The sequence below is a fragment of the Saccopteryx leptura genome, chromosome 2 (genome assembly GCF_036850995.1).
Source record: "Saccopteryx leptura isolate mSacLep1 chromosome 2, mSacLep1_pri_phased_curated, whole genome shotgun sequence".
Classification (NCBI taxonomy): domain Eukaryota; kingdom Metazoa; phylum Chordata; class Mammalia; order Chiroptera; family Emballonuridae; genus Saccopteryx; species Saccopteryx leptura.
Window position 1 is genome coordinate 12,319,256 of NC_089504.1, and position 27,097 is coordinate 12,346,352.

The 27,097-nt window shown below is 38.6% G+C and overlaps 1 protein-coding gene across 3 annotated transcripts in view; it reads left to right on the forward strand.

Annotated features, from left to right (window-relative positions):
- Positions 1 to 4,663: 4,663 nt before the first annotated feature.
- RC3H2 (ring finger and CCCH-type domains 2) overlaps positions 4,664 to 27,097 on the forward strand; it is a 53,053-nt gene continuing 30,619 nt past the window's right edge. For 2 of the 3 annotated variants that reach the window (XM_066367217.1, XM_066367219.1), the window contains exons 1-4: positions 4,664 to 4,882; positions 11,516 to 11,813; positions 15,723 to 15,840; positions 22,192 to 22,425. In XM_066367217.1, coding sequence (XP_066223314.1) covers positions 11,583 to 11,813; positions 15,723 to 15,840; positions 22,192 to 22,425 — 583 coding nt within the window. In that variant the 5' untranslated portion in view covers positions 4,664 to 4,882; positions 11,516 to 11,582. Of the gene's footprint in view, positions 4,883 to 6,629; positions 6,728 to 11,515; positions 11,814 to 15,722; positions 15,841 to 22,191; positions 22,426 to 27,097 lie in introns of all 3 variants that reach the window. The other variant, XM_066367218.1, reaches the window with a different exon arrangement.

The window sequence follows — 27,097 nt, forward strand, 5'->3', positions numbered from 1 at the left end:
CAATGAACAACTAAGGTGTTGCAACGAAAAACTAATGATTGATACTTCTCATCTCTCTCCTTTCCTGCCTGTCTGTCCCTATCTATCCCTCTCTCTGACTCTCAATCTGTCTCTAAAAAAAACAAAAACAAACAAAAAACTATGGCCAAAAGTTGTAAATCTTGGCCCTGGCCGGTTTGCTCAGTGGTAGAGCTTCGGTCTGGCGTGCAAGGGGTCCCGGGTTCAATTCCCGGCCAGGGCACACAGGAGAAGCACCCATCTGCTTCTCCACCCCTCCCCCTCTCCTTCCTCTCTGTCTCTCTCTTCCCCTCCCGCAGCGAGGCTCCATTGGAGCAAAGATGGCCCGGACGCTGGGGATGGCTCCTTGGCCTCTGTCCCAGGCACTAGAGTGGCTCTGGTCGCAACAGAGCGACGCCCCTGAGGGGCAGAGCATCGCCCCCTGGTGGGCAGAGCGTCGCCCCCTGGTGGGCGTGCTGGGTGGATCCTGGTCGGGCGCATGCGGGAGTCTGTCTGACTGTCTCTCCCGGTTTCCAGCTTCGGAAAAAAAAAAAAAAAAGTTGTAAATCTTTATAATGGAATTAAAAAAAAAAATAAAGAAGTATTGCGAATCCATTCAACTGGAAGTTAACCCTAGATTAATCACACACGTAATCCTTTTCTGCATATCACTATCTTCTTAAATATCTTGACGCTTTCTGCTTCTGAGTAGCTGTGATTTTAAAGTAGTGGAGAATATTAAAAATTTAATCACGGGCCGCATAAACTCAATACACGGGCTGGATGTTGGCCATGCCTGAGTTAGGTGAAACAACAAAAATCCCTGGTTTTGGCTTAGGGAGTCTTGGGCTTTGGTGTAGATATGGCCAAGTCCAAGAACCACATCAAACACAACCAGTCCCGAAAATGCCACAGAAATGGCACCAAGAAACCCTGGTCACAAAGATGTGAATCTCTGAAGGGGCTATATACCTCAAGTTCCGGGATAACATGCACTTCCCCAAGAAGCGTAACAAGGGACTGAAGAAGATGCAGGCTAAGGCCCTGAGTGCATGTGTCAAGGATACCAAGCCCTGGTAAAGCCCAAGGAGGTTGAGCCCCTAATCCCAAAGGGCAACAGCTGCAAGCTCAATTGACCTTCTTACATTGCTCACGCCAAGCTTAAGAAACTTGCTTGTTCCTGCATTGCCAAGGGTCTCAGGCTCTGCAAGCCAAAGGCCAAGGGTCAAATCAGGCTCTTCTAGGCTGTGGTTCCGGCTCCAGCTCTGGTTCTGGCACAGGCTCCCAAAATTTCCCAGACCCCAATAAACGCTCCACAGTAGAGGTTTCTGGCTGCCAATGTGAGGATGGAAGGACTGGTGTGAACCCTGGGCTGCTGTCTGCATGGAGCTGGTGTCCTCCTGTGCTATTTGTACAAATAAGCCCTAGGCAGGATCTGTAAAACAAAACAAAACAAAGAAAATCCTCTCATAAAACTTTAATTCTACTGGAGGGAGACAAAAATCTAAACAAGTAAAATTAATATATGTCACGAAGCATTTGAGATCATGCTCCCCAGCATATATGTCATCAGTTTGGCTCATATAAATGCATTGAAAATTATCTAAAATATTAATATACGTCAGATTTTGGAAATGGAGAAAATAAAGCAGGGAGTGCCAGGGAAGCAGAATTCGGATTGTAATTGTAAATATAGTGTGTCAAGGCCACCTTTGAAAAATCAAGTCATCATGTACAACTTCCCAGTGAAATAAAACATACATATATGTGTGTGTATGTATCTATATGTATGTACATACATACATCACTATCTGGTTGAATGAGAAACTGAATCAAGTGAAACGTTCTTGGGAACTCTTTTCTTTTTTTTTTTTTTTTTTTTTTTATATATATATATAATAATTTTATTTTTTTAATGGGGTGACATCAATAAATTAGGATACATATATTCAAAGATAACAAGTCCAGGTTATCTTGTCGTTCAATTATGTTGCATACCCATCACCCAAAGTCAGATTGTCCTCTGTCACCTTCTATCTTGTTTTCTTTGAATCAAGTTCTCTTATAGTAATTTCCAGTAATTGTTTCTTTTTTATTTTTTTTTATTTTTTATTTTATTTATTTTTAATGGGGTGACATCAGTAAATCAAGATACATATATTCAAAGACAACATGTCCAGGTTATCTTAAAGTTCAATTATGTTGCATACCCATCACCCAAAGTCAGATTGACCTGTCACCCTCTATCTAGTTCTCTCTGTGCCCCTCCCCCTCCCCCTTCCCTCTCCCTCTCCTCCCTCCCCCCCGTAACCACCACACTCTTATCAATGTCTCTTGGTTTCACTTTTATGTCCCATCTATGTATGGAAAAATGCAGTTCCTGGTTTTTTCTGATTTACTTATTTCACTCCGTATAATGTTGTCAAGGTCCCACCATTTTGCTATAAATGATCCGATGTCATCATTTCTTATGGCTGAGTAGTATTCCATGGTGTATATGTGCCACATCTTCTTTATCCAGTCATCTATTGATGGGCTTTTTGGTTGTTTCCATGTCCTGGCCACTGTGAACAATGCTGCAATGAACATGGGGCTGCATGTGTCTTTACAAGTCAATGTTTCTGAGTTTTTGGGGTATATACCCAGTAGAGGGATTGCTGGGTCATAAGGTAGTTCTATTTTCAGTTTTTTGAGGAACCACCATACTTTCTTCCATAATGGTTGTACTACTTTACATTCCCACCAACAGTGGATGAGGGTTCCTTTTTCTCCACAACCTCTCCAACATTTGCTATTACCTGTCTTGTTAATAATAGCTAATCTAACAGGTGTGAGGTGGTATCTCATTGCAGTTTTGATTTGCATTTCTCTAATAACTAAAGAAGATGAGCATCTTTTCATATATCTGTTGGCCATCTGTATTTCTTCCTGGGAGAAGTGTCTGTTCATATCCTCTTCCCATTTTTTTATTGGATTATTTGTTTGTTTGTCGTTGAGTTTTATGAGTTCTTTGTATATTTTGGATATTAGGCCCTTATCTGAGCAGGTGTTTAAAAATATCATTTCCCAATTAGTTGGCTGTCTGTTTATCTTGTTATCAATTTCTCTTGCTGAACAAAAACTTCTTAGTCTGATGTAGTCCCATTCATTAATTTTTGCTTTCACTTCTCTTGCCTGTGGAGTCAAATTCATAAAATGCTCTTTAAAGCCCAGGTCCATGAGTTTGGTACCTATGTCTTCTTCTATGTACTTTATTGTTTCAGGTCTTATGTTTAGATCTTTGATCCATTTTGAGTTAATTTTAGTACAGGGGGACAAACTAGTCCAGCTTCATTCTTTTGCATGTGGCTTTTGGGGAACTCTTTTCTAGCACAGATAAACATACTTCATAAAGAGAAGAGTATGAAAAAGATAAAAGTGTATGACAGAAAAGTCTTTTTTAATTTTTTTTAAGACTTTATTTATTGATTTTAGAGAGGAGAGGAGAGAAGAGAGAGACAGAGACAGAGAGAGAGAGAAGGGAGGAGCAGGAAGCTTCAACTCCCATATGTGCCTTGACCGGCCAGCCCAAGGTTTTGAACTGACAACCTCAGCATTCCAGGTCGATGCTTTATCTGCGCCACCACAGGTCAGGCATGACAGAAAAGTCTTTGATGTGGCTATCGAATAATTTTTTAAAATGTTTTTCAGGCCTTGGCCAGTTTGCTCAGTGGATACAGAGTACATCCAGCCTCCCGGGTTCAATCCCTGGTCAGGACACACATGAGAAACAACTATCTGCTTCTCTTTTCCTCCCTCTCTCTCTTCTTGCTATCTTCTTGCAGCCAGTGGCTCGATTGGTTCTTGGGCCGGCCTCAGGCGCTGAGGATAGCTTGATTGATTCAAACATCAGCCCCAGATGGGGGTTGTTGAGTAGATCCTGGTCAGGGCTCATGTGGCAGTTTGTCTATCTCCCCTCCTCTCATTTAAAAAATATGGAACTTGGCACACAGTCCATAAATATTAATTCCCAGTCTATTTCTTCCAATATAAAAACAGTAAGAACAACTTCTACTCTAAAATTTACTGTAAAAATTCCTTCAACAAATATTTTTAAATTTACTAATGCCAGAATTTGTACTTGAATTTTTATGCCTGCCAGCCTCTGAGGAGCTCAGTTTTCTCTTTAATAAGGATATAGGTATGTGTTATTGTCTGTCAAACAAATGATCTCTTTTTTATTAAACAGGGAGACTGCTTGGCACCTCGAGGTACTGAGGGATGGGTCAGCACTTGATTATGGGAGAGTGATTATAAAGTAATACAGGTGCATCATATTATACTAAATGGATACCAGGTTTTTCATGCGAGGAGTCAGACAGTGGCTGCTAAACCGATGTCCCAGAGGCTGGCTCGAAGCGCACATGAATGTACAGGGAGTTTCCCATAACCCCCTTCGGCTTGCCTAGGCATCCTAAGAGCACCTCCCATAGTACTCCGGGTCTCCCTAATCACGTGAAGGAGGTGGTCAGGCTCCACCAGAGGGAAGCTGATGCGCAAAGCAGGTGGCACCGTCTACTACGCTTTCCTTCCACTGCCCCTACTCCCAGTCTTGCGTGATCTCGCGTGATGTGGGGAGTATCTTCTCGCGAGAGCTAGGACAGGATCCCTTCAGGTCCGCCTCTGTCGTGAGACGGAGGAGGAGGAGGCGGAGGGAGGAGGAGGAGGCCCCGTCGCGGCCTCCGCCGCCGCCAACGGGGCTGTCCCTGTAGCTCCCGATGGAGTTTGAGGTCGTGGAACCGCCGCCGAGCTCTGCCCCGGCGAGACGAGGCGCCTCTGTCGCCGAGCCGCGCCGTCGCGGGGCTCCCGGGAGCGGCCCTTAGCGACCCCGCCCGGGCCCCCCCAGGTAGGGCGGGGGTGGGCACGATGCGGCTCGGGCCGCAGTCCGGGTCCCCGGTCCCCGGCGGTCGGGCGGGAGACCATCTGAGCCTGGGGCCTGTGCGCTGTCGCTGCCGCTGCCCCCAGGGTTGGGAGCTGAGGGCCGCACCTGACACCGGACCGGGAGTTCGGGGACCGAGGAGGCCCCTCGCCTTGGTCGGGCTTTTTCAGGACCGAGGCCTGGCACAAATGGCCACCTCCCTTCGTCTCCGGCCGAGGGGACGCCTCTGACCCCTGAAGAATCCACCCAAGCAAAGGCCAGGCTTCCCTTCCCTTTCTGTACCAGTTAGTAAGGGGGTTTGGAGGGCCTCCCCACATCACGGACTCTAGCTTTCCGGCTTTCTGCTCTGAGGCTTCCCGAGAGCCCTGGGCTGGGATAGTGGAGGCGATCGGAGTGGTAAATAGGGACCGTGGTCAAACAATGCCCCGGGAGGGCTTACCCTCCTGGGAGGGAGATGGCCGGGCCAGGGTGGGTGCCCAGTGGACGCGACGGAGCACTGGTAAGAGGCAAAGCCAGGGAATTCGGCTATGGCTTGCTTCTTTCCCTCTTTCATTTTTCCTTCCTGGGAAAGCCTCTTAAGGGAGACTCTTCCACCATCTTAGAAGTATGGTAGAAAGCATCTTTGTTTCCCAGTTGCAGATCTACTTTTCTCTGTCCTTAGCTCTCAGGAAAGGAGAAGGTGAGGTTAGCTGTCATTTACGGCTTTCGAATCACAGAAGTGTTTTAAGACACCAGCAGATAGAACCTTGACACCAGAATAGTCTCAAGTAATCACTGACATAAAGTAGATCTAATCTGGTGATTCCCAACCTGTTTTAGACGTTTTATTTCTACTCACCACTTACTCTGGTCTCTTCTTTTTAATTCCTATTTTCTCCCACCCGCTGAGATTAGAATGACTTTGTATGGCAAGTAAAGTGGTTAAGTAATTTCTTCCATTTTTGCATTAGTCAAAGTTTTAAGTTCCAAAAGGAATTTCTGATTAACCTGAAAAAGCTAATGCTGCTACACTAAATGACTATAATTTCCCAAGAGCAAAAAAAAAAAAAAAGTTTTAGTTAGCCCGTGGAGCCTTTTTATAGGTAAATACACATTTACTTAAGGCTTCTGGAAACATTGAGAAGAGTTCATGGATTCTCCCATTCTTACTTTTTCTGTCTAAAGAGCTACACCACAGTTCTAGCAAAACGTCCCTTCTCTCTAGTTGACTTCCACATTCATTTTTTGAAGAAATAGAGACCATCACATCCTGTCAAAGACCGTTTTTTTCAAGATTGCCATTTTTGTTGGAGATTTGATGTTTTAAAAATTGTAGAGTTTGGAAAATTGCTAGAGGACATAATGCTAAACATATATTTCAAAAGCAGATGTTATGGTTCAAATCGGCTCCCATTCTTTGAGGATTTAATTGCCTTCGTGTTCATTAGTGGATCCTTTGAGTTACGCCTGATCTCTTATTACTATTGTGTTAACCTGACATGCAAGAAGATTTTATGTCCTTTGTTCATATGTTTTCATTAACTCACTTTCTGCTTTTGTAATTTGCTGTCTTTTAGTTTGAAAAAGTTAAAAATTCTTTTGGGAGGGAAAGCATTTTTTTTTGCACAGAATTTTATATTCAAAAATTGAACTGCATTGTATGTAATATCTGAGAATGCTAAATATACTTACAAGGTCTTACCATAATAAGTTCTTGCTTATTGTTTTGGACTAGGTTGAAGTTTCACTTTCTAGTGATGGAACAAGGAAGCATGTGGTAAAATAAAGCTAGCAGAAAATTAAAAATGTTTTGCACCCAGTCTCATAATGGTTGTAAGTTACATCTTTATGATCCTCGGAGTTTTCTATTTTATGAAAACCTTAAGTGTAGGGTATGGTTTTCACCTCAAATTTGCTATATTAAGTTAGTTTTGAGTATTGCTGTCTGATTTTAAGGAGAGTTGCATTGTCCAGTACTAGCTAGTAGCCACATGTAGCAGTTGAGCACTTGAAGTGTGGCGGGTGTGAATTGAGATGTGCTGAAAGTGCAAAATGCACACCAGATTTTGAAAACATAGTAGAAAACAATTTTTTTAAATATCTAAATTTTTAACATTGATTACATGTTGAAATGCTACTTTGGATCAATTAGGTTAAATACAAGATAATACAAATTAACTTCGCCCTGTTTTTCCCTTTTTTAATATGATGACTAGAAAATTTTAAATTACTTGTGGCTTGCATTATATTTCTTGTTGGATGGTGCTGTTCTAAAGGATATTTTCCAAGAAATTAATTATCTGAATTAAAAAGTCACATGAAAACCAAAAATTTCCTGACAGAGGATCCTCTTAAAAATCACAATCCTGGAGACTTTGGTAATATGAAGAATAACGTTATCCAGTGGCCATTATTTGTTAAGCAGAAGAAAGTTCTGTCTCAAAAATAAGTATTTTTCAAGTCTAGTCATCACTAAAGCAGCGAAACTTTGCTATATTAATGAAAATAGAAAATTATTTCATTACTGTTCTATTAGAAAACATTGAAAGTTAAAAACCTCATACTTAGTAAAAAACTGAGTTCAACCTTCATCTTGGGTTGAAGTAAAACTTGAGTCAAAAATCTTTCCCAACTTACACTAAAGTTATATAATAATCTTTAGAACTGTAATTCAGTTCCTTTTACTCTAGTCCTTCTGATAGGTTTGAATGCTTTGTTTTAGAGCTTACAGATTATTTTAATTGTTTTTTAATAGGTTAAGATCTAAATTGTACCTAGGATGCTTTAAATATAATTTCGTGGAGTCCAAAACTAATTATTTTAAAGGTTTTTAAAAGGAGAAATACTGTTATAAATTCCATTTCAGTAGTTTAAATTTCTCACATGGGTGAGCCAGAGTGGAAATGAGTGTTTTAATGAACAGACCTGAGCCAAATGTTTATAAAAAGAATTGTAATATATATTAAATACAATAGTGAAAGAAGCATAAACTTTATTCTGGCATTTTAAAGTCAGGTGTCATAGTCATAACTGGCTGCATAACATCATGGCTGTCTGTCATCGGAAAATGAAAGTACTTAGCTGGCATGCTGTTCTTAAAGCAGCTTGTAATTTACATTGTATGAGAGATGTTTATTACTCTTCCTTTTTATGTTAGTATTCATACTGAGGAACTTATAGTCTCGAAAATTACTTGAGAAAAAATATATTTAAGGTTCTACCTTTAATTTAGTGTTTCTCATATGTTTTACTTTTTTTCTTCCATTTTAGTAACTAGTAACTGAATTAGTTAATACAAATTATTTAATTAGAATGTTTTTCTGAAGTAGAAATCCTTTACTTCTCTAGAGTTGTGAGCTTTTTAATCCATTTTATCTCATGTTTTGGGAGCATCTTTAGTATGAATACTTCAAAATTAACTATAATTAGGTCTCCATAGATTTAAATAAATTACTATAAAAATGTATTAATATAAATCTAGAAATCTTACACATTAATATATATATTCTTCATTTGCCATTGTTCATTTAGATGCTTTTAAGAATAAATTATAAAGACAATAGGCTATCATTTTTAATAATCATAAAAATGTTTTCTAGGTAAATGTTTACAAAGTGTCCTTCTTTAAAATGGAAGTCCTGTTTTATTATTATTACTTAAACAGTTTAGTGGTCAACATAAACTTTTCTGTTTTAGGAAAATTTTTATTTTATCTTTATTGAGGAGTTTACAATTATTGATAATGATACTGAAGAAAAACTTTAAAAATAAATCAAATAGCCCTGGCTGGTTTGCCCAGTGGTAGAGCATAGGCCCAGCGTGTGGAAGTTCAATTCCCGGCCAGGGCACACAGGAGAAGCGCTCATCTGCTTCTCCACCCTTCCCCCTCTCCATTCTCTCTATTTCTCCCTTTCCCTTCCCCCAGCCAGGGCTCCATTGGAGCAAAGTTGGCCTGGGCGCTGAGGATGGCTCCATGGCTTCAGCCTCAGGGTCTAAAAAAATGGCTCGGGTTGCAAAAGAGCAATGCCCCTGATGGGCAGAGCATTGCCCCCAAGTGGACATGCTGGGTGGATCCTGGTCGGGCACATATGAGAGTCTGTCTCTCTGCCTCCCTGCTTCTCACTTCAGAAAAAAAAAAATCAATTCCTTATATATTTTATAAGGAAAATTTAGTTCATAATTTTCCTGTCAGAAAGTTAGAATCTGACATATAGCAGAAGAAAAACGTGGCAGAGATACTGCCAAAATTTTGGCAGAATCTGTCTTTTAAAGGTATTAATTAAATTTCTACTAGAAATTAAAGTTTTATAATATTCAAACATCTGGTTTTTGTAGACCTAGAAACACATATTGGATATTATAACATGAAACTATGACATGTATTCTGGAATAGTTTGAACACTTAAGCTAATATGTGAAAATATGGAAGATAGCATTTTTATGCTTAGATGAAATGCTAATTAACTTTAAAGCATTTCAGGATGATTTTGAAAAACTAAGGAGAGCATTTGCTACTAGTTTTCTATTACTCAGTGGCCTGCTATATACCCTGACTCTCTGAATTAGCATTTCCAAGCGGGTAGCTATTATAAAAAAAATAGATTCAGTGACTTATTTTGATAAATATTTCATAAGTTCAAATTATTAACTAAATTAGGACTCCCAATAGTATATTTAAGATAAAATTTATTCTTTCTTAGAGGGGTTTTTCCTTGTATAATTCTGAAGCCTCTTAAGCTGAACATTAAAGTGTTAAAATATGGCCCTGGCCGGTTTGCTCAGTGGTAGAGCGTCTTGCTCAGTGGTAGAGCATTTGCCTGGTGTGCAGGCGTCCCGGGTTCGATTGCTGGCCAGGGCACACAGGAGAAGTGCCCATCTGCTTCTCCACCCCTCCCCCTCTCCTTCCTCTCTGTCTCTGTCTTCCCCTCCCACAGCCAGGGCTCCATTGGAGCAAAGTTGGGCCAGGCGCTGGGGGTGGCTCTATAGCCTCTGCCTCAGGCGCTAGAATGGCTCTGGTTGCAACAGAGCATCACCCCCTGGTGGGCATGCTGGGTGGATCCCGGTTCTGGCGCATGTGGGAGTCTGTCTGACTGCCTCCCCTTTTCCAACTTCAGAAAAATACAAAAAAAAAAAGTTAAAATACTTTCAGAGAGTGATCTGTTCACCTGCTTAGTGCTCATCTCTAAAGTTGGAAGCCAACTAACTGGTTTTAAGATTGATGGAATTAATAGATGTGGCAATGTATATTAGATACATTCCTCTAGAGCTGTTTGAGGGAAAGTTTCTATAGGCTGCTTTTTACATAGCAAACCCAGTACTTCATTTTTAAATACAAGATATTTTTAAAATCTTAGTTTTTGTGAAAAGAGAGATGAAAAAGTTCTTTACTTGGAATTGGAGGATATTAGAGAATCAGTTATATACCTTTCTGTCCTGAATCTGACTTTATTTTTAAATATCTAATTTCTGTGGAACTAATATATTTGGTTTGATAAACATTCTTATGAAATAAACCATTGGTTGTTTAATTGCCGTAAATACCTAGATTTCTTGTTCACCAGAGAGCCTTTGTCAGACTTATATAAGTTTACTATTGGAAGATACAGGAAATTTGTGAAATTTAGAATGTTCAAGTTAGGTATCTAAAGATTTTAATTAGATGACTATAGTTTTTATATTATTTTACTGAAAATTATGAAGCAAACATTTTGATATTAGGAATAAGAAAATGTCAGTTATATTTTCCATGTGCCTTTTATGGAAATATAATTCTTTTCACAGTGCAATTATAGCAAAAATAGAAATTTATAGTTTGCTTTTTTTAAATTGAGAATCATTAGATGTTAATATTGTTTTATTTTTCTATATTTTGCTGATTGGACCTGACAGTTTTTGGTAATATATATTAATTAATGTCTAAATGATATGTTTTGTCAAAGTATTGTAGGGAACCACATTCAAGATTTGTAAGACAATATTTTTATTTTTTTACTTTGACTATATTTTGAGGTCAGGATATTTATTTTATTTATGGATAAGCAGTTCTATCATTACCTGTATTTTCAGTACCTCTATTAGCCTCCTAATCAAGTCCTGACCAGAAGTTTTCTCTTTTGTGAAGCTGACAAATTGAACATATCCTTGACTGACATGGTCCTACAGGTGGCAAAGCTGTGTCTTCACACTTGACTCATTATAATATTTTTTTGATCAATAGTTTCCAGACTTCACTAACTCTTAGGCCATATTTTATATGTTGTGGAGTAGTAGATACCCAAAGGAGACATTTTAAAAAAAATCAATCCAAATTAATTTGTATCCCTAAAAATGAGATGTGGAATGTTAATAGGTTTACTTGATGTGGTCATTAAGAAAAATACATGAAAGTTTGGATGACTTATATTAGCAACCAATATAAATATGTTTTGTTGAAAGGAACAGTATTAGAATATTGTTTCTGGACAAAATTTCAGAAATTTAATTCAGCAAATAGACATCCAAAACATATAAAATTATTCAGAAGTGTTTTAAGTTTTGAGGCTGTGATAGTTAACTTTATTTTTAGCTCTTGAAAAGTGAATGATGAGTATGTGGTTAATTCTTACTTTTGTCCATTTCTAGCTTACAAAACACTACACAGCAAAATAATGATCTGCTAGACTGCTAACCCGAGCTTCCAGCTTCCACAATGCCTGTGCAGGCAGCTCAATGGACAGAATTTCTGTCCTGTCCAATCTGCTATAATGAATTTGATGAGAATGTTCACAAACCCATCAGTTTAGGTTGTTCACACACTGTTTGCAAGACCTGCTTGAATAAACTTCACCGAAAAGCTTGTCCTTTTGACCAGACTGCCATCAACACAGACATTGATGTACTTCCTGTCAACTTCGCACTTCTCCAGTTAGTTGGAGCCCAGGTAAGCTTTAAAGATTTTAGTTATTTGGTATATGTAATAATTATAGAACTTTGTTTATTAAGAGGTACAAAGTATGTTAATGATTTTTTTTTTACTTTTTTATTTTTATATTTTTGTGACAGAGAGACAGAGAGAGGGACAGACAGGAAGGGAGAGAGACAAGAAGCATCAATTTTTCTTTGCGGCACCTTCATTGTTCATTGATTGCTTTCTCATATGTGCCTTGACTGGGGGGCTATAGCAGAGCGAGTGACCCCTTGCTCAAGCCAGCGTCCCTGGGTTTCGAACCTGGGTCTTTTGCATTCCAGTTTGATGCTCTATCCACTGCGCCACCGCCTGGTCTGGCTGTTAATGATATTTGAGACATATAAAATATTCAGTGTACCTGATTTTCATGATTGTATTCTGCAAAAGACTTTTAAAAAATAATGTCAATCCTTATGTAAAAGCTTAATTTTATTATGGTTATATATTTCTTTGTGTTCAATGCTGTGGTCAAAACTTATGTTTATAAGTGGTTTTGGCTCTGGATGGATGGCTCGGTTGGTTAGAGTGTTGTCCCAAAGCACAGAAGTTGTGCCAGTTCAGTCCCTGCTCAGTGCACATACACGAACTGATCATTGTTCCTCTTTCTCTCCCTCTCTCTCCCTCCCACCCTGCTACCTCCCTCCTACTTTCTCCCTCTCAGATCAATAAAATGAACATTAAAAAAATATATCTGCCTGACCAGGCGGGGGCACAGTGGATAAGAGTGTCAGACTGGGATGCGGAAGGACCCAGGTTCGAAATCCCAAGGTCACCAGCTTGAGCACGGGCTCATCTGGCTTGAGCAAAAAGCTTACCAGCTTGGACCCAAGGTCGCTGACTCGAGCAAGGGGTTACTCGGTCTGCTGAAGGACCGTGGTCAAGGCACATATGAGAAAGCAATCAATGAACAACTAAGGTGTTGCAACAAAAAACTGATGCTTTTCATCTCTCTGCGTTCCTGTCTGTCTGTTCCTATCTATCCCTCTCTCTGACTCTCTCACTGTCCCTGTTAAAAAAAACCCCCAAAAAACTTAAAAAAATATATCTATAAGTGGTTTTAGTGGATAAGAAGTTTTAATATAAGTATATATAAATATTTATTCATTAGGTGATATGAAAAAAGATGTAATGAAAGTTTTGGCCAGAAAGCAACCAGCTAGAACACTGAAATAGAGGTTCTTGATTATTTTTTTAATTTCTTTTTTTTTTTGGACAGAGACAGAGAAAGAGTCAGGGAGAAGGAGAGATAGGACAGACAGAAAGGGAGAGAGATGAGAAATATCAGTTCTTCGTTGTGGCACCTTCGTTGTTCATTGATTGTTTTCTCATATGTGCCTTGACCAGGGGGCTACAGCAGAGCAAATGATTCAAGCCAGTGACCTTGAGCTTTAAGCCAGTGACCATGGGGTCATGTCTTTGATCCCCCGCTCAAGCCAGTGACCCCACAGTCAAGCTGGTGAGCCTGCGCTCAAACTGGTGATCTCTGGGTTTCAATCCTGGGTCCTCCACATCCCAGTCTGACACTCTGTCCACTGCGCCACCGCCTGGTCAGGCTGATTATATTTTTAATTTCACTTGATGTTTAGGACATTATAAATGAGAAAATAAGTTCTATTTAGGGATGTATGTATCAAAAATCATTTTTCAGAGTTTATCAAATTTTGTAGTTTCTTATGCTCAGGTGCTATAAATTTTCTATTTCTTATTTATAATCATTTTATTGAATCAGCAAGACCCTAGATTTATAGTAACTTTCATTTAATGAAGGCTTACTCTGTGTAGGTATGATGGTTAGCATTCAACATCTTATTGATTCTTGCTGTAGCTTTTCAGGTAGTTTTTATTCCCATTTTACAGGTGAGGAAGAAGATTCTGTACATCATAAACTACATATTAAAGCAAGAAAGTAAAGATTTTTCTGATTAATCACTTCTTAGAAAATTCAATTAATTAAAATACTCCATTTCATAGTATTTTCATATTTAAAGTTTTCCTTTTAAGAGCACAGCATTTCTTTTCAATTTTCATAATCCAGTCAGATACTCTGAAATTATGATGCATTTGTAGTTAATAGTCTGTACTAATTTAATTGGCAGCATTTTTTCCTTAATGGTGCATAAAATAATGGTGCCTCTTTTTTTTTTTTTTTTTTTTTTACAGACTTTGTCTTTTAAATAAATTTTCTCTCAGTCCTTTAAATAGCTTTCAGGCTTATACAGTGTGACTTATATTATCTTTTTTTAAAAATTAATTAATTAATTAATTTTTGTATTTTTCCGAAGTTAGAAGGGGGGGAGGCAGATAGACCGACCCTGCATGCACCTGACCGGGATCCACCCAGCCTGCCCACCAGGGGGTGGCCCATCTGGGATGCTGCTCCGCTGTAGTCAGAGCCACTCCAGCGCCCTAGGCAGAGGCCATGGAGCCTCAAAACCCAGGCCAACTTTGCTCCAGTAGAGCCCCAGCTGTGGGAGGGGAAGAGAGAGATAAAGAGAAAGGAGAGGGGAGGGGTGGAGAAGCAGATGGGTGCTTCTTCTGTGTGCTCTGGCTGGGAATTGAACCCAGGATGTTCACACGCCAGGCTGGCACTCTATCCACTGAGCAAACTGGCCAGGGCTAGTCGATTGTTAAATATACCAAAAGTATTTCTACCTGAGGACTTTTTTTTTTTAGATTTTTAAAAAAATTTATTCATTTTAGAGAGGAGAGAGAGAGAGAGAAAGAAAGGAGGGAGGAGCAGGAAGCTTCAACTCCCATATGTGCCTTAGACCAGGCAAGTGCAGGGTATTGAACCGGCGACCTCAGCATTCCAGGTCGATGCTTTATCCACTGCACCACCACAGGTCAGGCTACCAGACTTCTTTTGAAGTGACTGTTATCTTTACCTAGAATGGTAGTTCTTTCTCTTCTTTTAAGTCTTTCTTCAGATGTCCTGTTTTCCAAGGAAACCTATCCTGACCACCCACCTTAAAATTGCAGCCTCTCTCCACTTTCAATTTCCCTTATTCTTGTTTTTTTTTTTTACTGATAACTTTTCATTATATAATACTATGTTTTTTATTTATGTTTCTTTAATTATGGGTAGGCTTCTTGTTTATCCACTAGAGTGTAAACTTCACAAGGGCAAGAAATTTTGTCTGTTTAGCTCATTAATAGATGCCTAGTGCCTTAAACTGTGCTTGGTACATGATAAGCACTCCATAAATATAAATATTTGTTGAATTAAATTGAATTTTTATAAGGGCACAGGGAAGTAGGGATTTTCATCTTCATTTTGTAGATAGGGAAACCATGACTTGGAGCATTTAATAATTTACTCAGGGTCACTGTAGAAGTGGCAGAGCTGCAGTTTTGACCTTTCAATGAGAACACTTATGTTGCTTATATTCTAGCAAGGGGGGACAGTATAGTAAGTAAATTATACAGTTAGAAGGTGCCAAGTGCTAATGGGGAAAAAATCTTTGTCCTTTTCCCTGCTTTTTCTTTTGAAATACTTTTATAAAAAAGTTGCAAAAAAATACAGAGAATCTGTTTAACTTTCTGCAGCTTCCTTTAATATTAACATCTTTCAAAATTTTGATATATAGTTACTCAAAGAAATTAACATTGATATAATACTGTTAACTGCCTGCTTTTTAAAAATTTGTTAATCTACCCAGCACTTGCTATTAAGTAGGATAGTCTTGATTCTTGGAAAGCAGATTGACTAGGTGTTTGGCTTTAATATTTTTTGTACTACTTTGATGTATGTCTGTGTTATCATTTTATACTCATCGAGATTATTCTTAAATATATAAATATGTAAGTACTTGTTATCAAGTATATAAAAAATATAAGTAAGCAGGATAAATGCATTTCTTTAGTATTTTTGATTGATTTTAGGTACCAGATCATCAGACAATAAAGTTAAGTAATCTAGGTGAGAACAAACACTATGAAGTTGCAAAGAAATGTGTTGAAGATTTGGCACTCTACTTAAAACCACTAAGTGGAGGTAAAGGTAAGTTCCTGAAAAGTGTTTCTGATGGTGAGGAGGACTTGGTATTACATTTATTTTGAGGAGTTTGGTGTTGATACCTTATTAAACCATTTTGAGTTTTGGAAAATGAGTTTGCTTAGAGAGATCTTAAATAAACCTTTTGATTCAAAATATTTATTGTACTATTTTCTGGAAATAACCAATATTGTTATTAATTTAAGAACTCATTAGACACACATCCTGAGCTTTATACAATATTTATATTCATTGATTAAGCTAATAGTATATAGCAGAATATTAGTTTTATTAATTCCTATTAAGACAGTTTCATGTGTTCATATATTAATTCAATTACTCATTAAATTTTATTGAGTGCTTATAGTGGTTACATTCCATGTCTTCATGGAGTCTGCAGTCTATTCAGAGAGATAGGCATGTAGGTGCAATAAGTTATTTTAAGTGCTGTGACAGAAGTGAAAGTCTGTTCTGTTTAGCACTGCATACCCAGTGGTTAGCATATTGTAGATGTAATAAAAAGTTGTTGAATGAATAAACAGTATTGTACCTGCTCTGTGCTTTGCACTGTTGGATATTTTTGATATAGTGATTTTTTTTTTTTTAAGCGAGAGAGAGGCAGGAAGGGAGAGAGATGAGAAGCATCAGTTCTATTTTTTTTTTTTTTGTATTTTTCTGAAGAGAAGCATCAATTTATTGCAGCATCTTAGTTGTGCATTGATTGCTTTCTCATATGTGCCTTGACTGGGGCTCCAGCAGAGCGAGTGACCCCTTGCTCAAGCCAGCGACCTTTGGGCTCAAGCCAGCTACCTCAGGGTTTCAAGCCTGGATCCTCAGCATCCCAGGCTGACCCTCTATCCACTGCACCACTGCCTGGTCAGACAACATGGTGAATTTTTTTTTCAATTTTTTTAAGCATTTTAATTTAATTTATTTATTTTGTGACAGAGACAGAGAGACAGACAGACAGGAAGGGAGAGAGATGAAAAGCATCAATTCTTTTTTGGAGCACCTTAGTTGTTCATTGATTGATTTCTCATATGTGCCTTGACCGGGTGGCTACAGCAGACCAAGTGACCCCTTGCTCAAGCTGGCGACCTCGGGGTCTCGAACCTGGGTCCTCTGGATCCCAGTCCAACGCTCTATCCACTGCACCATCGCCTGGTCAGGCAGACAATATGGTGATTTTTTTGAGAGACTTAATCTGTTCACCTCTTTCATTCATTGAACAGGTATCTAAAGAACATGTATTGGTGTATAAACTTAGTTGGTTAGAGCATTGTTCGGACATGCCAAGGTTGCAGGTTCAATTCCCCGGTCAGGGCACATACAAGAATCAACCAATGGATGTATAAGTAAGTGGAACAACAAATCAGTCTTTCTCTAAAATCAATAAAATAAATTAAAAAAAAAAAAAGCATTTATTAAGTTCCAGATACTATTTTGGTACTTGGGCTATATGAATAAATATGTATACACTCATAGCACTTATGTTTAGAAAAGGGAGAAAGTATAGTATAATAAGTATAATAAAAAAGCAAATGATATAGTATGTTATAAAATGATAATTGCTATGGAAAGAAAATAATACGTTTAGAGGGATCAGAAATATCAGGGTGAGGGGAGAAGGGTAGATTATAGTTTGAAATGAGGTGATTAGTATAAGCCTCAATAAGAAGGTAACTTTTGAACCTGAGATGAAAGAGGTGAGGCAGTTAGCTATGTTGGTTCCTGGGAAAAGACTATTCCAGGCAGAGAAAATAGTAAAGTCCCCAGGCATGTGTAGTGTCTTCAAAGAACAACGAAACACTGAGGGAGGGAGAGAATAGTATAAGATAGATGCAAGAACAATGAGACTGGATGGTGTAGACTTCCCAGGCCATTTTAAAGCTCTGAGCTTTTACTCTGAAACTGGGGAGTCTCTCATGATCTGACATGATCTGACTAACGTTAAAAGGGTCATTCTAGATGTTCTGTTGAGAATTCAGTGTACGAGGGCATGGGGTCAGTTAATAATCAGTGAAGGTAGTGAGATGTGGAATAGTCTAAATATATTTTGAAGGTAGAGCTGAGTGCTTTTCCTAACTTATTGAATGTAGGATATTAGAGAAAGAGCAGAGTGAAGTGTGGTTCTTGGGTTTGGGACCTGAGCACAAGAAAAGAGAGGTTGCCATCAGTGTAGATAAGGGGTATTGTAGGTAGATCAGGTTTAGATAGGATGATCCAGAGTTAAATTTTGGTCATGTTAAGTTGGAGATGTCGAATCTTAACTTGAGTGCTGTTGAATAAACTGGTTGATATATGTGAAGGAATGAGGTATAGGAGCTGTAACTTGGGAGTCCTTGATGTATAGTTGGAATTTAATGCAGTAAGACTGGATGAGATTGCATAAGTATTGGGTGTACAGAGAGAAGAAAATGAAAACTGGATCCTGAGGTCCTTTAACAGAGACTACAGGAAGAAAAGATAAAGATCAGAAAATAAGACTGAAAGAAAAGGAAGTAAGGAAGAAAACTAAGAGAAGCCATATAAAGAAAAGTGTTAAAAGAACTCAGGAATGATATCTGTGTTTAGTGCTATTTGAAAGATCAGGTCAGATAAGAATTGAGAATTGACCATTGATTTAGCAAAATAAAGGAAATTGTCATGATGAGCAGTTTTGGTGAAGTGATAGTGGCAAAAAACCTAATTGAGATAAGTTTTAAAGATTGCAGAGAAAGGAATTGGAAATAATGAGTCTAGACAGTTCTAGAGGATTTGCTACAAAAGGGAGGAAAAAAATGGGGCAGAGCTGGTAGGAGAAGAGGGATAAAAAGATTTATTTTTAAGACTGATGAAATAGCCTGACCAGGCGGTGGTGCAGTGGATAGAGGGTTGGAATGGGATGCAGAGGACCCAGGTTTGAGACTCCAGCAAGGGGTTACTCAGTCTGCTGAAGGCCCGTGGTCAAGGCACGTATGAGAAAGCAATCAATGAACAACTAAGGTGTTGCAACGCGCAATGAAAAACTAATGATTGATGCTTCTCATCTCTCTCCGTTCCTGTCTGTCTGTCCCTGTCTATCCCTCTCTCTGACTCACTCTCTGTCTCTGTAAAAAAAAAAAAAAAAAAAAAAGATTGATGAAATAGGTCCTAGCCAGTTAGCTCAGTCAGTCAGTGTTATCCTGAAACAATAAGGTTGCAGGTTTGATCCCAGTCAGGGCACACACAGGAAGCAACCAATGAATGCATGACTGAGTGGAACCACAAATGCTTCTCTCTCTTTCTCTCTTCCTTTCTCCATTCCTCTCTCCTCTCTGGAAAGTCAATCAATCAAAAAAAAAAGATGGATGATACACAGCTTGTTCCTTTTTTTAAAATTTTTAAATTTTATTATATTTTTATTAATTTTAATGGGGTAACATTGATAAATCAGGGTACATATGTTCAGAGGAAACATCTCTAGGTTATTTTGATATTTGATTAGGCTGCATTCCCATCACCCAAAGTCCAATTGTCTTCCGTCACCTTCTGTTTTTTTTTGTGCCCCTCCCCCAACCCCCTCCCTCCCCTCCCCCCACCCCACCCCGTAACCCCCACACTCTTGTTCATGTCTCTGAGTCTCATTTTTATGTCCCACCTATGTATGGAATCATATAGTTCTTAGTTTTTTCTGATTTACTTATTTCGCTCAGTGTAATGTTATCAAGGTCCATCTATGTTGTTGTAAATGATCCGATGTCATAATTTCTTATGGCTGAGTAGTATTCCATAGTATATATGTACCAAAGCTTTTTAATCCACTCGTCCTCTGACGGACACTTGGGCTGTTTTCAGATCTTCGCTGTTGTGAACAATGCTGCCATAAACATGGGGGTGCATTTCTTTTTTTCACACAGTGCTATGGTGTTCATGGGGTATATTCCTAACAGTAGGATAGCTGGGTCAAAAGGCAGTTTGATTTTTAATTTCTTGAAGAATCTCCATACTGTTTTCCACAGTGGCTGCACCAGTCTGCATTCCCACCAGCAGTGCAGGAGGGTTCCCTTTTCTCCACATCCTCGCCAGCACTTATTCTGTGTTGTTTTGTTGGTGATCGCCATTCTGACTGGTGTGAGATGATAGCTATCTCATTGTGGTTTTAATTTGTATTTCTTTAATGATTAGTGATGTTGAGCATTTTTTCATATGCCTATTGGCCATCTGTATGTCCTCTTTGGAGAAGTGTCTATTCATTTCTTTTGCCCATTTTTTGATTGGATTGTTTGTCTTCCTGGTATTGAGTTTTACAAGTTCTTTATAAATTTTCGTTATTAACCCCTTATCAGACGTATTGTCAAATATATTCTCCCATTGTGTAGTTTGTCTTTTTATTCTGTTCTTGTTGTCTTTAGCTGTGCAAAATCTTTTTAGTTTGATATAGTCCCATTTGTTTATCCTGTCTTTTATTTCACTTGCCTGTGGAGATAAATCGGCAAATATATTGCTGCAAGAGATGTCAGGGAGCTTACTGCCTGTTTTCTTCTAAGATGCTTATGGTCTTATGGCTTTCATTTAAGACTTTTATCCATTTTGAGTGTATTTTGTGAATGGTGTAAGTTGGTGGTCTAGTTTCATTTTTTTGCAGGTAACTGTCCAATTTTCCCAACCCCCTTTGTTGAAGAGGCTGTCTTTACTCCAATGTATACTGTTAACCTCCTTTGTCAAATATCAGTTGTCCATAAAAGTGTGGGTTTATTTCTGGTTTCTCTGTTCTGTTCCATTGATCTATATGCCTGTTCTTATGCCAGTACCAAGATGTTTTGAGTACAATGGCCTTGTAGTATAACTTGATATCCGGAAGTGTGATTCCTCCCACTTTATTCTTCCTTTTCAAGATTGCTGAGGCTATTCGTGTTCTCTTTTGGTTCCATATAAATTTTTGGAATATGTGTTTTATATCTTTGAAGTAAGTCATTGGTATATTAATCGGTATTGCATTGAATTTATAAGTTGCTTTGGGTAATAATAGACTTTTTTTTTTTTTTTGTATTTTCTGAAGTTGGAAACGGGTAGGCAGTCAGACAGACTCCCACATGTGCCTGACCGGGATCCACCCAGCATGCCCATCAGGGGGCGATGCTCTGCCCATCCGGGGAGCCGCTCCGTTGCAACCAGAGCCATTCTAGCGCCTGAGGCAGAGTCCATGGAGCCATCAATAATAACCTTAAATGTAAATGGATAAATTATCTGATCAAAAGACATAGGGTAGCTGCGTGGATAAGAAAACCGGACCTATACATATACTGTCTACAAAAGACACACCTTAAAACAAAAGATGCACAAAGAATGAAGATACAAGGATGGAAAAAAAATATTTCATGCAAAAGGAAAGGAAAAAAAGCTGGGGTAGCAATACTTATATCAGCCCCGAGTGAGTGGTTGTGAGAGAGGTTTTCTGCGCAGTACCTTTAAGAAGAATCCTGGGTCTGAGAAATCAGTGTCTTTCTCACAAATCCTGACTTGTTTCCAGCTAAATACTGTCGATTTGCCTCTTTTAGGCTCTGGGGCTGCAGGTTGGGGCTTTGTTCCTGGGACTCAGGACCCTCCCCTCTCTGCTAAACTCACTTCCCACCACGCGAGTCTCTCCTGGCTGCCGTTCGCTCCGGGGAGATTGGGCAGCCCTCTCCACGTTTCCGCTTTTCCTACCAATCTCAGTGTGGCTTCATCAGTGTTCCTTGGGTGAAGAGTCTTCTTAGTTTAGTCCAGAGTTGTTTTTTCCAGATATGGTTCTAGTTTGTAATCCACTTTGGTTCTGGGAGGTGGAAGTTGGTATGGCCTCCTATTCCATCGCCATCTTGTCTTCTCTCTTGTTTGTTCTTATTAATGCTGATGGAAATGATCAAGTGGAAGGGGAGAACTGATATGGATCAGAGACAAGAATTGCTGGAGCAGTATCCTTGATTTGGGAAAAGGGATTAGGGTCTCAGATGTTGTCACTTAGCAGTGTTCTTAATATCTTGTATATAACAAAAAATAGAGCTGTTAATTTTACTTTCAGATTAAACTTTTCATTTAACTTTATATTTACCTTCAATAATTTTACTAAAGAGATTTAAATAAACAGAGTAAATAAACCAAAGTACTCTTTTTTTAGGGACACATGTAACCCAGAGAATAAGATACCTAAATAAAATTTGAAGTAACTAAAAGTTAGGCTCCTAGTACCACAGAATAGTAATAAACTGAGACAGAATACTCATTGATTTAAAAATAAAAATTACCTTATAGGAGTCTTATTAGGAATTGTGCCTTAATAATTTAATACAGATAATAAAAATTGACTTTTCTTTTTTAATCAAAACTACTTTAGTTTTCTTTATTTCCTTTTTTCTAAAGGTGTAGCTAGTTTGAACCAGAGTGCACTGAGCCGTCCAATGCAAAGGAAACTGGTGACACTTGTAAATTGTCAACTGGTAGAGGAAGAAGGTCGTGTAAGAGCCATGCGAGCAGCCCGTTCACTTGGAGAAAGAACTGTAACAGAACTAATATTACAGCACCAGAACCCTCAGCAATTGTCTGCCAACTTATGGGCTGCTGTCAGGGCTCGAGGATGCCAGTTTCTAGGACCAGGTAAGAGATCACTATCTTGCCTTTCTAATTGGTTGCCAGGGCTAGAGGATGTCAATGTCTAGAGGTAGGTGAGAATTCCCAGACTCAATGCATCTTTATTTTTACATACAAAGCTTGACATAATTAAAGATAAACCAGTTTTATCATAATCTATATGATTGACAGTGCTATAGTATTTTAGAATAAATTTCTCATTTAATCCTCAGTGTCCTTCAAGAGAAATTACACAGATCCAATATTATAAATTAGAGAACTGAGTTAGAGGCACAAAATTACACAGGTGGTAAAGGAAAAGTAAACTTTTTTTTAAATGAAGAAAATATCAAAAACTCTTGATTTTTTTAACTGTTGGAAAACATAGAAATTATTATTATTTTTTTAGATTTTATTCATTTTTAGAGAGAGGAGAGAGAAAGAATGGTGGAGGAACAGAAAGCATCAACTCCCATATGTGCCTTGACCAGGCAAGCCCGGGGTTTTGAGACAGCAACCTCCAGATCAATGCTTTAGACACTGCACCACCACACGTCAGGCTAGAGATTATTTTTTTTAAAAAAGAATTATCAGATGATTTCTTTATGGTTACTACCACTTATATTCTGTTTAGAAATCTTTACCTATAATAAAGTAGAAAAAGTAAAAAAAAAAGAAAGAAAAACATTTGTAGAGGAGGAAAAATCCAGGAGAAAATAGGGACAGAAGCTAGACCTTACTGAATATAACTTGTTTTGTACTTCGGGCCCATATAAATATTTTATGTAATTTTTTTTTTCTTTTTTTTGGCAGAGACAAGAGTCAGAGAGAGGGACAGATAGGGACAGACAGGAAGGGGAAGAGATGAGAAACATCAATTCTTCATTGCAGTTCCTTAGTTGTTCATTGATTGATTTCTCATATGTGCCTTGACCGTGGGCCTTCAGCAGACCAAGTGACCCCTTGCTCGAGCCAGTGACCTTGGGTCCAAGCTGGGGAGTCTTGCTCAAACCCGATGAGCCCGCGTTCAAGCTGGCGACCTCAGGGTCTTGAACCTGGGTCCTCCGTGTCCCAGTCCGATGCTCTATGCTCTATCCACTGTGCCACCGCCTGGTTAGGCTTGTTTTATGTAATTCTAAAGTAATTTTTAGTTTTTAGTAAAAGTAAATTTTTAAAATTTAAATGAGAGCCTGACCTGTGGTGACGCAGTGGATAAATTGTTGACCTGGAAATGCTGAGGCCACCGGTTTGAAATCCTGGGCTTGCCTGGTCAAGGGACATATGGGAGTTGATGCTTCCAGCTCCTCCCCCATCTCTCTCTCTCTCTCTCTTTCTCTCTCTCTCCCTTTCTCTCTCCTCTCTAAAATGAATAAATAAAATAAAATAAATTTAAATGAGTAAAACTAATCAATATCTAAAAAATAAAAAAGATAAAACACACATCAAGTTAATAGCATATTCATCTGGAATGAATTCTTTCAGGTTACTTTAGAACACAGTCTTTTGATTTTTATATTTCTAGTGGGACAGATAATAAATCCTAAATTGTATTCACTCATTATATAGTTCATATTTCTATTGATAATGTTATTTTGAAGCTGTTAGAAAGACACAGAGTAGGATAAAGCAAGTAATTATGTTAATGCCCTCAGGAAGCAAGATTTCTCAGTATTTTGAAAAAAGATACAAATAATTTGAAATCCAAGAATTTATATAAAAATTCTGTAGCCTTTACATCTGAATTGCCAATATATAAGTACAGATTCATTTATTTTTTTTCTAAAAAAATGCCTCTTCCCTAGGTGTATCACTGAAAAAAAGACTTAGAGGCAATGAATATCTGTAGTACCCCAATTATGGCCTCTTATAAATACCATTTACCACTAAAAAGAAGCAGGGCTCTTTGGATAAATGCATTATTCTAGTTCTAGGGTAGAAAAGTATAAGAGGAACCTGGGGAATCTTATGCTAGAAAGCAAAAAAGCTATCAGAGACCACTGGAATCTTGTCAGAAGGACAGAGAAATGAATTTGAAGGGACCTTCATTGGACGTAAATGGGACAACTTGAACATCAGAATGAATAACTGTAATGGATGGAAACATAAAATATATAAAAATCCATGATTTTGTTAACAGTTGTGCAGAAAAAAGTCAATTGCTTATTTTTGGCAGTTTTTTGCTCAGGTACCAATATATTCTAAAAATTGAGAGAGGATAGAAAAAAATCAAGCACTTTTTGGTCTTTCCTTTGCTTTATAAACTCTTTTCATGGATATTTTCACAGGATGTGGAGGGTAAGTTCCTCTTTTGTCTAATAAATTTAGACAAGTGTATTAAAATTAGAAAAATGATAAATTGGCAACAGCAAGTTCTAGGCAAGAATTATTGGTGGCTGTGAAAACCATTTCAGGCGTCCCCAAACTACGGCCTGCGGGCCGCATGCAGCCCCCTGAGGCCATTTATCCGGCCACCCACCGCACTTCCGGAAGGGGCACCTCTTTTATTGGTGGTCAGTGAGAGGAGCACTGTATGTGGTGGCCCTCCAATGGTCTGAGGGACAGTGAACTGGCCCCCTGTGTAAAAAGTTTGGGGACCCCTGCTAGATGAAAGGTTGCTATGTGATAGATGGGTAAGTCCTGAACCCATTGATGAATCTTATTGTTAAAAGTGAAACAACCCTGCTTTATACATGAAATAGGAAGTATACTTGGAAGAACAACCACATTCTGAATCCAGTCAAACCTTAGTTTACCTGAAACATAAAGAAACATTTTAAAACACTAGAAGCACAACATTAGGCAAATCAAGAATATGGGAAATTGTTAAGAAAAATTATTGTTTATGTAACAAACTAGATTTTCTTTTAAATGAAAGGGTTTGGTTGGGCAGTTGATATAGTTTGTTTGTTTGTTTTAAGCTTAAAGACATATTAACCAAAAACAGTGTATTTATTTGAATATTCAGAGAAGCCAATATAAGACAAAATTTTTGAGACAATGGGAGAAACTTCAATATGGACAGGGTATTAAGGAAATATATTACTTTTTTTAGTTGTGGTAATGGTGTTATATTAAATTTGAAAAACATTCTTTATGTGTTAGAAATACATTCTGAATCATTTAAGGATAAAATGCTATGTTGTCTAGGATTTACTTTAAAAACGCATCAGCCAAAACAAACTAGAAAAGTGCATAAAGACTTAAAAGAAAACTTATTGGCAATAGCTATTTTATGGGTGCATGTTCGCTCTACTCTTGTGTATGTTTAAAATTTTCCATCATACAAAGCTAAATTGAAAAATAATTTTTAGCCTGACCAGGTGGTGACACAGTGAAAAAAGCATCAGCTTGGGATGCTGAGGACCCAGGTTTGAATCCCGGAGGTTGCTGGCTTGAGTGTGGGCCCGTCCAGCTTGAGCACAGGCTCACCAGCTTGAGCATGGGTTACTGGCTTGAGTGTGGGATCATAGGCATGATACCATGGTCACTGGCTTGAGCCCAAATGTCACTGGTTTGAAGCCCAAGGTTACTGGCTTGAACAAGGGGTCATTGGCTCGCCTGGAGCCCCCTTCAACCCCCCTCACCCCGTCAAGGCACATATGAGATGCAATCCTTGAACAACTAAAGTGACGCAACTATGAGTTAATGCTTCTCATCTCTTGACCTTCCTTTCTCTTTCTCTCTTAAAAATAAATAAGAAAAATTTTTAAAATCTATATTTACATTTAACAATGCTACCTTTGGATAATCTCCTTATGTTTATTTAACTTACCTAAAAAGAACTAGACTTAGGTATCAAATATCCTATGTTCTATAACTCAACAACAGAAAGACAATTCAATTAAAAAATGGGCTAAGTAGCTCTGGCCCTTTGACTCAGTGGTAGACCATAGGCCCAGTGTGTGGAAGTCCCGTGTTTGATTCCCGGCCAGGGCACACAGGAGAAGCGCCCATCTGCTTCTCTACCCTTCCCCCTCTCCTTTCTCTCTGTCTCTCTCTTCCCCTCCTGCAGCCAAGGCTCCACTGGAGCAAAGTTGGCTTGGGTGCTGAGGTTGGCTCGATGACCTCCGCCTCAGGTGCTAGAATGGCTCTGGTTGAAACGGAGCAATGCCCCAGATGGGCAGAGCATCGCCCCCTAGTGGGCATGCCGGGTGGGTCCTGGTTGGGTGCATGTGGGAGTCTGTCTGACTGCCTCCCACTTTTCACTTCAGAAAAATACAAAGAAAAAAAAAATCAGCCAAGGAGTTGAATAGACAGTTGTCTTAAAGAAGATGTACAGATGGCCAAAAAAACAAATGAAGAGATGCTCGGTGTTACTAGTTTTAAGGAAATGCAAATCAAAATCACTATGAGATACCACTTCACGTAATTTTAAAAATGGTAAATAAAAGTGTTGGTGAGAATGTGGAGAGCTTAGGAATGTAAAATGGTGCAGCTGCTGGAAAACAATTTGGCAGTTCCTGAAAAGTTAAAGCAAACTTACCTACCATGGGACCCAGCAGCTCCCCTTTTAGTCACATACCCAGAAGAATTGAAAACAGGTATTTAAACTCATACTTGTACAGAAATATTTCTAGCAGTATTATTCACGGAAGTCAAAAGGTAGAAACATTCCAGGTGTTCATCAGTTTATGGGTAAACAAAAGGTGGTATATCCATAAATGGAACATTATTCAGCAATAAAAAGGAATGAAAATTA